Source organism: Carassius auratus, chromosome 30 (assembly GCF_003368295.1).
Source record: "Carassius auratus strain Wakin chromosome 30, ASM336829v1, whole genome shotgun sequence".
Taxonomy (NCBI): Eukaryota; Metazoa; Chordata; class Actinopteri; order Cypriniformes; family Cyprinidae; genus Carassius; species Carassius auratus.
This window is the reverse complement of record NC_039272.1, coordinates 23,603,427-23,616,117: the sequence shown is the minus strand read 5'-3', so window position 1 is coordinate 23,616,117 and position 12,691 is coordinate 23,603,427. Positions and strand designations below refer to the sequence as shown.

Here is a 12,691-nt window from a genome sequence, read left to right as displayed (position 1 = left end):
ATAGAACAGAACAAGAACAAGATTATTAATAATCTTTGCGCGGAAAATTATTATAATACCAAAGGCTCCAATACAGAATGGCACAGAGTGTACAGAATAATGTGCTTGAAACAGACAGAGACATGCACAGTGCACAGGCTGCGCAGCCCTCCGAGTTAGTGTTGCTAAGTCAGCTGTTTTCCCGCGGAATTGGGCTACTTTAACACTGTTGCCGCAGGTTGAAACGATCCCAATAACGTGATATTTAGACCCTGATATGCCAATTTTTTTATGGAGTACCCCCGCAGGAAAACTTGTATTTTACCCCCCAATGCGATTTTTACCGGGTAACCCCCCTTGAAACGAGATTGGGCTAGTTTTGAGTAGCAGTTGGGCAGCTTTTGTTGTGAAAAACTGGCAACCCTGCTCCGAGTCTGCATAGAAAAATTAGTACAAAGGGATTTATGTGAATTTGAATTTAATGACTTAAATATTCTTCTGTACATCATATTGAACTATGGAACAGCTTAAGAACAATAGAAATATAGTGCACAAAAACTTTTTGGTGCTTTATAATGTTTTCGTGCCTTTCGTGGGGCTCAACAATAACACTGAATAGTATATGCACAATATTGGATTTGGATTGGTCTCATCTGACCGATACCCGATCCGCAGAAAATGCCAGTATTGTAGCCGATACCGATCCTGAGCATCGGATCGATGCATCCCTACTTTTTACAGGCATAATAATTGATACTGCATCTCTTTATGATCCAGCAGCATAAATACACATTTACTTGTACAGTATATGTGCTGGGATACAGTACCCATAGACTAACAGGCTAGAGAAATAATTCAAACATGATACACCTGAGCATGTTTACTAAAGTGAATAAAACTCTCATATCAGCAACAGGAAAAGGAACACTATGAAGAAAAGAGACAGAAACGCATTGACAGGCTTTGTTAAAGTCTCTCAGTGTGTTCATGCTGAACAGGCAGATTTTATGTCTGTTTGACTTTGGATCAGCTCAGATTGTTTCACAGCTATCAAAATTATGCTGCTCATTTAACATCACTTGATCACTATAACATTTAAGAAAGGACAAATCCTTCTTTCAGTTGTCCTAAACTGTTCTCCTTTTGGCATTGAAAGTCAGATGCATTCCAGGCCAACTTCTTCTAATGAGCTTACTGTGTGCAAGACACTGTCCTTGCAACAATTCTTCTGTTGAGGTTATCCTTTCATACTAATATGGGACCAGCTCTGCCATTACTTCTGTAATGTTATTTGCTCATTATTGATTTTATGAGACTACAATTAAAAATAAAATATTAAATGCCATTAACTCTGCCCACTTACCTACCACCTATCTTAAACTACTGTTCAAAATCTTTAGTTAGGGGATGTGCCCGAACCGTGAATCCGTATTCAGAAAGGCACAGAAAACAAATAATGTTTGCTAACGGTTGCCTGCTACATTACAGTACTCAATATTTACATAAACAGAGTAGAGATCGACCGATATGGGTTCAGGGTTGGCTGATGGCCGATATGTGCTGCCGATTTTTAGGGCAGATATCTTGAAGTTTTCCCCTTCATTTGCATGCTAAAATGTCACACTAATAATAAGTGGATGCACAACATTTCTAAACTTATCATCATTTATTGAGCACAGACAGAAGTCAATCAGAAAGTAAATTATTTACAAAAAAGTTTTAGAGCATTTATCCAGAAAGCAGCGTGTGACCATACAGCACTACCACAAGCACCCCACGGATTCACCCGCACCTGGACTCGTTTGAGAGCACCTCGGCACGCCAGACCACCATCATCACCCACATATCACAGCACTTAAATTAATAAAATCCACCCTCCAGGGCTTTCACTTAAGTTTTGCTCAAGCGTGTTCCTTCCAACCCGCGACAACATGTACAGCACATACAGAGAATTGAAATTGCGTTACTTTCAGACCCTTGGTGCATACAGATAGAGCATAAAAATACATATAGATACAGATTAAATATTAAAATACAACTATACAAATAAGGGCATGTATATATTTAAAATAATAATAATTTAAAGCAGCACAAGGTACATGGCAGAGTGCAAACCAATGAAGTAAACAAACAGTGCAGATAAAATGATTGAAGTGCAAAAGAGCTTATTCAGTCTGATTAAAGAGAGCAGTTCTTTATTTAAACTGACTGAAGAGATAGTTGAATGAGGTAGTGAGCAAACTGATGCTGCACAAAGTGCCTGGTGCAGGTCACAGATTGTTAGTGGGAGATGGGAGTGGAAGGCAAAAGAGGAATGAAGCTGTCCTTCAGTCCTGAACAAGAGACTATGCAGTTTTCTCCCTGATGGCAGCAGACTGAAAAAGCTGTGACAGGTGGGTGCATATAGCCATAGATAATGGATTGGCGTTAAGAAAGAAATAAATAAAAAAAAACTTGCAAAGCCATAGCTGGATTTTCAGCAGCCAGTCTTCAATGTCGCATTGCATGCTCCTTAAGACATCATTCTAATGATGACTTGCTGCTCAAGAAACATTACTTATTTTTATCATTGTTAAATGTTGTATCCATTTTTGTATCATAAGTTTTTACGCTCACATTTAAGAAATGCAATGCATCCTTGCTTAACAATATTATTCATATATGCTATATAACATATATGCTACAGACACCAAGCTTTTTAACTGTAAATTCTAATATATTCTAATAAATTCCAATATATATGTGTATATATATATATATATATAATTTTTTATAAGCTTTCAGTACAACTTTCATTGTGTAATGTAAATTTAATTATTTTGTCTGCCACAATAATGTTTTATCTTTTATTTTGACTTTAATTATCTTTTCTCATCAAACTGATAAATGAGCAACATACTGACACATGAAGTTAATTTCGATCATTATTCAGAACACAACTGATTTGATTACAATCTGCACTTGATTGACAGCTCTAGTTAACATCCATTTGGCTGCAGCAGGGAAGTGCCACTTTTAACCATGAGAAAACATGCTATTGAGACCAGAGCTGTGCCCTTGAGCACAACAGCAGGTCACCACCCCTTCACAGGTGAAGCACTTTGCATAATCTCCCCATTAATAACCTCTCTACACACAGGACACAGCAGCTCACACAGTAAATACATATCAGACTGGAGAACATTAAGAGTTCTGAATGAAAATATCCTCTGTTGAATTAACCTCTCCAGAGTAGGGTAGGGAACCGAGAACCAGTTCTTATTCAGAACCAGTTCTGTTTTTTAAAAGAACCGGAACAGTAAGCAATTTCTACGTTTCAGTTCATGGTGCGACATGTGACCAAGCGCTGTGAGCAGCCTTGCTTTTCTGATGATTCTGCGTTTCCCATAGGGCTGGGCGATAAAAAGATTTTTATCGATTAAATCGAATGTGTAGTTTACATCGATTTGTTTGAATGAAAATCGTTTTTCTTTTTAACATCAGCCGATGCTAAACTCAGGGCTCCTGTAGTTCCGAATGGGCTCAACCCTCCCTCCACGCATTTGCCATAGAGACATGCTGCCGAGTGAGAGAGATGTTTTGCCCTACGGAAAAAAAGTTTTACTCGTTGCGCGACTCGCCAAGCTTTACTTTTGTGGCTCGCATGGCAGTAAATAATGCAATGATATGATCATGAAGTCAATATAGATATTTAATAAAAATATTAAAAACAAGCAGGGCTATATCATGACCCATTAAAAACCCATTAATAAGACAATAGAATCCAGTGATGTTGTCTACACTGGCCGCGGTGTGATGCGACACGATCCCCATCAGTAAACTGATACATTGTTCTAATTATGTCGAAGTGTACTGACACTACGTTTAGATGATTTGTAACTGTAGTCTGGTGTCATCAAGTTTAGACAGACTTTTAGCGCAACGGGGCACGGCACAACAACTCTCACGTCCAGTGTAGACACGGTTAAACAGTGTCTGCTCTATTACAAATAATTTATATTTTTAAATAAATAACCTAAACCAGCGGCATTACAAGATGGAAATATAGACTAGAAAATATATTTACACTTGCTCTGTCCTACGTCCATGACACTGACTCACTGCGGAGTTGCCAGTTTTAATCTTAACAGCTCTTAACGTCGAGTGTGCACTTTCATGGTTAGGTAAAAAAAAAAAACCTTAAGGTCTTTCCAGCATTAAAGCATTAAGGTAATACTGCTTTTTTTATCATCTTGTCTCAGTTATAAATTTGACTGGTAAATAATAAAGAATGATATTAAAAATTATTTTGAACAATTTCTTCAATTGTCACAGGACAATTGTCATCTGAATATTGATTTCAAGTAGGGGCGAAAAAAAAATCAATTTAAATCGTAAATCTGATTTTTTGTGAAAAAATCTGCCAGCCCTAGTTTTCCATAAAGGATGTTACAAAGTGAATAACAGAAATGGTGCCCTGCCTCTTTAATTACTGAGCACACTGTGTCCAATAGAGCACACTCTAAAGATTCACCGCGCTGCAAATTTAACTGCCGAACATGTTACCTATGACTTACGTACACTCGCGCCTTTGATAACTGTGCACGTCATTTTTTCTGACTAAATACTTTAAAATAATTCAAAATAAAAAATAAAAAAACCGTACCGGCAGCGCGAAGCACCTGCCGCCACTAAATTACATTATATTTGTCCCATATTGTCATTAATATACATACTGACCTCAACTTGGACCACTAGGCTAAATAAATAGACTACTACTGTTATGTAAGTATGAGGGATAGATTATTTAGTGTACAGATCATTTCAAGAGTTATAAACAAAGTGATAGAAAATATTTATTTTCATGGATTTTAAATGTGGAAACCACTCATTGCATCACACCATCTCCAGACTGCATTATTATATGTAAAATAGGGGCTTTATGGAGAGTGTGTATACATGGTTATAAGTATAACAGTGTATTGTTAATTAATTTAGGGAAATTAAGTGTCTCAGCCCAGCCCTCAATGGACTATGGTCAACCAGCTTATTCCTGCTTTAAAAGCAAAACATTATTGATAGTGTAAAAAACATCAACTTTGAAGCACATGCTGATTGATGGACTAGCATTACTCAACATTACTTACTACCTTCCAGCAACACTACATTCAATGAAGGTAAAACAGTAAAAAAAAACATAATAATAGTTTATTTGAATGGATCTGGAATCAGAACCTGAAAATTTGTATACTGTAATATATGTTGAGTTTTGACATTGCTAACCTTTAAATTAAGTTAACAGTAAATAATATACACTACTGAGCACTAAGTAGTTGAGTATTGTGCATTTTTCCTTACCACTATTTTTCTAATAGTTGTTTAATGATTTTAATGGAACCGGAATCGGAACCGTTAGGTGGAACTGGAACCGTAACCGTGACCGGAAAAGTTCTAACGATTCCCAACCTTAGTCCAGAGAGAGAGAGGATTAAAAATTATCATAAAATACCTGTTTAAGTGTAAAACCTCTTGCTCTGTGGTTGCAAGGGTGTTGGGGTAGTTTCTAGGTGGTTATATACTGGACAACACAAAATGTCCACCCTCAAGTCTCTATAATATTCTGGTATCTAGATATCCTTTTATGGTCCGGTAGAGAGAAATCTTAAAAAAATAATAATAATAATAAAAAAATAATAATAATATTTTGAACCACTAAGCAAGACCATCTTTATAAACTGCTTTGGACAGTAAACAGTGTTAAAATAACTAGGTGAGTTTGTATATACAAGTATCATGTTTACTCCCACACACAGATGAGACATTTTTGAAGTTCAGAAATCCAGAACAAAATTCCTTTGTTGTTGACCAAAACAACTAACACTGCTGACATGTAGATACTGCACACTTAATGACTGATGAGCTGGACAAAGAAAACAAACAGAGCTGTTGTTCTAATGACCAGCACTGTTTTTACTGCTTCTTTCACCAAATGCTCATACAATATGATCAAAATGTTCTCTCTATCATTTCCCTTTAACTAAACACTTGGCATCTAAGTTCAATATTACACAGACCCTAAAACACGTGGACAATGTGAACCTAGTCACCCATGGGGTGTTGGAACTCTCTTCAATCCTTTTTTGAACATGCAACTGCATTCTTTTCCTCCTGTTTCTCACTATTTTTCTAATCCACCCTGACCGGCCAACAGAGCACAGGCTGGTGCTTTTCATTTCAGAACTGATCTGAATATAGCCTCACTGTTGAGCCATATTTGAATGAGAGGGTCATCTGAATGGCTGCTTAGCGCAGGCACCAGTTCATTCTCCATTCAGCTGACTGCAAATAACACCCTATTGCTTCCAACATTGCTGCCATTAAACATGCAATCCATTTACTTGGATAAACACAAATGTAATAAAGTTTCATGAACATGAATTCGTGAATTTTTGGAATAGCAGCTTTTGACTTCCTTCCATGGTATATCTCAGCTGTAGCAGAAGGGAATGTGTTGACATAAAAAGCTTCCCCTTCCAATGAACCACCTCACTCTCACAACATGAAGCCAAACACCAGCTCTGACTCAGAGAATATAACCTTAGCTGACCGTAAAAAAGTATTTCTACTGTGAAGATTACAAGGTTTGAATCTCTTCTGCCTCACCGGATCCAGGAGTTGGGAGGGGGGGTCTTTCAAAAATAAAATCGGATGGCTTTGAAAAGTCAAAGAAAAATTATATACAATTGTGTCTGTAATGCATAATTCATACATTTTGGTCCAATTTAAGCCTGGTTCAGAGTACGCAGTTTTAGCCCGATTTTGCAACAATTTGCTTAACGTAGAGTGTCAGTGAGGATTCATAAATGACAGTGAACTTTGGGATGCAAGATTCAATAGTTTTATCTTGTGTAGTGTGTCACAGTGGACGACAACTGATGCCACTTCTGTGACACTTCACGATGTCACAATGAAAATAATGAACACTATTTTACCTTAGTTTTCTTTAACAGTCCATACTATCCTCTCCATGCAATCTAGATTTGTGACCACTGTCAGGTTTTCTGTTTTTTGGGCTTTTCCGATGCCAAGACAGGAAAAAACACGCTATTTGCTGGTCATTGTTTGTTTACACTCATAGCACCTTCTGTCTAGTCCCATCGTATCAATAACAGTATGCATGTTGTTGAAGACAGCAAGCGATGAATGGTTGAGTAGAAACATGTAATCTAACATGTTTCTTGTTCACAACATGACAAGATTTTAGGAGTCAAATTTGCATAATCTAACAGTGACTGTCGTAATCAACAAAAAAAAATTGTGTAGTCTGAACCAGAATTTAGATGTAGTCATTACACAGTACTGACCCACTTTAAATGAAGTGTCTTTAACTACTATGTATTATGTATAATTTCCCCACTTTAGAATCAGTAATTCTTCTATAACAAGAAAATGCCAATTCAAAGATGGACGGACATAATCATGTACTATTGCATTGTAGATAGGTTGTTATAAGCAAGAACTGTCGTTCAGTTCATATTTTTCATACTGTGCTTATCTAGAGTTATCTAGATATTGTGCTGGGAACAAAACAAATCTGTGCTTTAATAGGAATGTAACAAATCTAAGTTTATAATGGATTTTCATGAGGACGATTACAATCCTTTAATGTTCAGCAAACAGAACAGAACAAAATCTATACTACACTGTGATTAAACATTCTACATGGTAAATGCATTAACAGTTTATCAGAGGCCATCTTACTCTAGCCAACCAGACATATTTCATTTTACTGTGCAAGTGGTCAAAACACTGTGCTCTGAATTAATGATTTCATACAGATCTGAAGTTCAGCCAAAATATGAGGGTTTGTAGCCACACATTATTTCAGACGTGTTCCAACATACAGTAATCGCTTAACGTATATAGTACTGAATATTGCATTTATTATTCACTAACTCATTAAAAATTAATATATTTGTTACTAAATTACATTTACAGCCATAATACGCTCACAACTATAGGTCTATATTCCAGATGTGAGACATCCAACTGTTATCTTTATAGCAAAATCTCTATTATGGTGGTCTTTAATTAGGGGAAGACATCCGCCTATGGTGGAGGGGAGCGTTTGCACTCTTGTCCTTGTGGAAACTCAGTCTTATGACTGACTGGGCTGCCTTACATGAAGTTAGTGACAACAGATCGGCAGTGCAGACTCATGGAGTCCAGCTGTTTCAAAATGATGTTCAAATCACATTCTTGGTAGATTTATTCAATGCTGACTCATTTACAGTCCAAGCCTTCTACATCATAAATGAATTATAACTAAAAATAATATTTGATAAATCAAAGATCTAGTGTTCAAAATGAAACTCTTAATGAACATTCATAGCATTGTTACTGATAGTCGTTAAAACAATCTTTACTTTTGCCAAAGGGTGTAAAGCTGTAGAGGTAGACAAAGCCTAACCTCAGCTGAGGAGTATTTGTGTGTTCAGCATAAGAACCTACTGTTTCATCTCAAACGCACACACATAAACACACAAACACACAGTGTTTGGCAGCATTTTCCATCATAGATAAGGCTCCTGCAGTGGTAAACTGGCAGCCAGCCACAATCTCTGTGCCAGACAACACACATCCTCATTTACCAGCCACACACACATCAAGACTACAAATTCCAGTAAGTCTCACAAAGACTTGTGGCCTAACAAAGAAGACAAACATCAGGGAACTCAGTTTTCAGAAAACTCATGATATTTACAAATGTATCAAGCAGAGTTCCATCACTAGGATAGAAGACCCTTACAAAAAACACTGCAATTTAACAAGTACATTTGAAAGTAAGTCAAGAACAGATACAGCTATATCAATATATGAAGTGATATGAAGAAAGAGATACCCTAGAGACTGAGGATGTGCAGGAGGACAGCGAGATAAAGCAGACTGTTACTTTCCATCTCTGCAGTTAAAGTTGGCTGAAATGAACAAAGTTACTTAAACTTAAACTTTGAAATGGAAATGCAATAGAAAGTTTATACCCTGGGGTGGATTGTAGACTTGTAACACACACATAGAGATAATCCCTTTTTCTACCACACTGAGACTCTTTTCCTTCAGTGATACTCACCACATTTATAGCATGCACACTGATATCCACGTAACTACGTTTTTAAATATTCAGAAAAATAACTGTTTGGTTCTCTCAAGTCTCACCACAGCTCTAAGGTGGTTGTCAAGGTGTAGCTATGCAGTTGCTAAGGTCTTGCTAAGCCCAAAGAGACTATTCTTACGCCGTGTATCTACCAAAGCATTTTTTCCTATACTAGCATATTTTCTCAATTGTTTTCTATGGGAGTGCTGTGGGTTTGTTTTTTAAACACCAGCAGCGTGACGAGCACTGAGCTCTTTTTCATGTTGAGCACTGGGTGCTTGGGAATTTTTTTCTTGCCACCGAGAGTTGAAGAATGTTCAGCTTTGGGTAAAATGCAGTGCTCATCCCGGTCACTTTTTAGTCAGCCATCCAATCAGAGTGGAGGGGTGGGACAAATACCTCTCGACCAACTGTCACACATTCTGCTTGTACTACGACTGAACAACAATGGAGAAGTTAATATTTCTTGTCTCCGAGTATTTATGTCCATACCAGATGTGATTCCTGAACTACTATGAATATTGCTTTAAAAAATAATGCTTGCAACATTTACTTCATGACCAAAATAAACAAAGCACTCACAGCTAGGCATTTTTAGCAGAGCACCTGGTGTTTTCAGCTGGCTAAAAACGCTTTTATGGACACACAGATTTAAAGTTACCTTTAAATGAGAATTGTTACCAATTTTCTTTACTATTGTTTTTTCCAATTTAATTGAAATAACGTATCGAAAACTGGAAAAAAAGGTTTTTATAGTTTATTTTGACTTTGATCCAGAATCGACAGGATTGTATAAAAAAGACAAAGGATGATAGATGGATAATAGTTTCTTTTAAAAGACATATTTGGCTTAAATATGGCTTCTATGCCTACTTTAAAGTAAACCGTAGTATTTCTTGTTATTTTATTTGCCGCAGTAATGAAAAATGCAAATCTTTGTAACAAGCTACATGATTCGAGGTATCAGTCATGTTCTTGGCTGACTTGTGGTGGGAAAGTCTACGTTTACTTAGTGTTAGTGGCTTGATCAAATGTCTACACCTTAGTAAAAACAACAGTAAAATTATGCTTGCTGTTTCTGGGACACACACAGAAGTGATGAAGAGCAATGGGATCCGGACAAGTGTGGATAAAAGCTCCATTTATCATCCAACCTACATTTACCCCCTACAGCTGCATGCTGATACTGGCCACAACTGTGAGTGAAACAGCAATAAAGAGCCAAAGACACAGGAGAGGGATGAAAAGATGCAGAACAGACAGAACAAACCAAATATATAGAGTAAAAAGAGAAAATGTAGCACATAATAAAAGACAGACAGTAATTATATCATATGGTTAAACACACAGAGAATTGATCGCTGTGACTAGTGAGCCCACACAAACAAACATACAACCCCATTCAGGATGAATGATGATACAAGACATCAACAGCAGTGATATGTAAGTCAGACCTGTGTCCGGATCTTCCACTCGGGTTTCCTGGTTCCCCATGTCTGCTACTCACTGCTCCACAGAAGACACTAATCCATCAGAGCAGAGCTTTGACACACCTGACAGAGCACGCTTGCTTTGCTGCCTGTGCGTACTGTAGACAATGAGACAGAGTTGTTTGTCCTCTCCCCTTGTCCTGTCGACTGTGAATCAGCAGCCAGACAACCTTCCTGCTGACTATCAGTCTGTCCAAGTGCAACTCTCTCAGTCGTCTACTCATTCACTTGTTCTGTCTCTCTCTCTCTCAGCTGCAGCAGGAGTGTATTCAGTGTGTTATTAGTCGTGTCTCTGTTTTGGGGGTGTGGCTTCCTTCTATCACATATCTGCTCCTCCTCCAGCAGTAGCATGAAATTTAGAGCAAGCAACTCCCTCTTCTATCTTGCACTGTCTCTCCTTTGCTTTATCTCTATCTTCAGAAATGAAGAGTAAATAAGACTTGATGAGAGGAACACACTGAAAGAAATGGTGGAGGAGGCTCTATTCGTTTCCTTCCACATGTGCATTTTGTCTGACCTCAATCATTTGTTCTGTAGCAGAGGACACTGTGTGATACACACACGTGCAGAGCCACACCGTGTTTTTGTCATGCTGCATTATCAAAGAATAGGAGATTAGAGCCCCCAGTTATAGACTGATCCTTTTCTGTTCTCCATAGAGGCATGAAAAGATAAATGTGTTATTTTATTTAGCTCCTTCCCTCCCCCTCATTCTCTATTAATGTAAAATGCATATGAGATAAATATTCATGTTAGAAAAAAAAATATCTCTGATGCTCATTTAATCTCTTTTTTTCTCTTCTCAACAACAAGTTTTAATATTATATTTTTTCTCATGTATAATGTGGTCTGATACCACTGGTGAAAAGAGCTTTTATTTACAATTATCTAATTTAATACATTTATTTCTACATACATTCCAGTTTTTGGGGTTTGTCTCTCTTTTGCTTTAATGACAGCAGCACTTAAGCTGAATGAACTCCACAGGCGTTTGTCAAACCTGAAGATCATGTTCTCCAGCATGATTTGAGATGAAGTTCAATAGACTCTTTGAATTAAGAAATCTGGATTCTGCACAGAAACATGATAAATGTCACTTATTATTTAATTAGTGGCCTGGAAATATTATATGTGCAGAATATCAAATCATGAAAATTACTTGGTGTTATCCTCTGTTTATTTTTAGTTTTAAATTAGATTTTAAATCCCATATTTTTAGATGTCGATTAATGTGGTAAAATAAACCCAGATGACTGGCTGGCTGCTTATCCTGCTTTATATACAGCTACTTACCAAATCAATAAATAAACGGGCATGACATATTGATTTGAGTTATTTTATTATGTGAAAAGCAAGAGACTGCAGCATTATCTGAGATACATCAAACCTGCAAAAACCTTCAGAAATTCAGTCAGTTATATTGCTTAGCAGGTTTCTCTACTAACCACAAAATTCTGCAATTGACCAATAATAATCAAGCATTCCAGGGTACCATGTAATGTAAACTATCCTTTATTTTCCTCTCCTTTTTCCTCTGCCTCTCCTTTACTTAAGTACAGAAGTCTTGGTGTGTTTTATATGTAGTTTTCTTAAGGAAGTGTGAATTATTACATTTGTTAAAGGTAGTGTGAATTATTATAATGTTATTTATTTATTTCTATCTATTGTGCTTTCAAATTTACTAAAGTTGTGTAAAGCCTCTCCACCCTTGGTAAATAGGCCCAGTTCTAATCTGCATTCCTGTAGCAGACTTACATTCACAAACAGAGACAGAACTACAGCTGAGCTGATCTGTGCCCACCCAGACCTCTCACAGCTTCACCTCGATGACCGTACATGAGCAGAGATTTAAAACTGTTAGACATGAAAGGAATGCTCTGGGTTTAATACAAGCTGAGCTCCACATTTTGTATTACCTCTAAAAATACATTTTTGATTTGTCCCTCAGTCCCTCATTTCACTGTAGTCCACCTACAATGGCAGTCAATTAGGCAAGGCATTCTACGAGGTTTACAAACAGAATGTGCATATACTTTTTTTTTAAGCAAATATATTAGTTCAGTACAAAAATATGCATGATGAAGTATTA

The 12,691-nt window shown here is 37.0% G+C and overlaps 1 protein-coding gene across 3 annotated transcripts in view; it reads right to left on the bottom strand.

The window, feature by feature from the left end:
* Positions 1 to 12,691, bottom strand: part of LOC113049727 (cytospin-B) — a 134,318-nt gene that overhangs the window by 76,754 nt on the left and 44,873 nt on the right. The window contains exon 1 of one of the 3 annotated variants that reach the window (XM_026212327.1): positions 10,567 to 10,888. The exons of the other annotated variants lie outside the window; for them this stretch is intronic. Within the exon in view, the coding sequence (XP_026068112.1) occupies positions 10,567 to 10,606 (40 nt within the window). The 5' untranslated portion in view covers positions 10,607 to 10,888. Of the gene's footprint in view, positions 1 to 10,566; positions 10,889 to 12,691 lie in introns of those variants that run through there. 3 annotated transcript variants of the gene reach the window in all.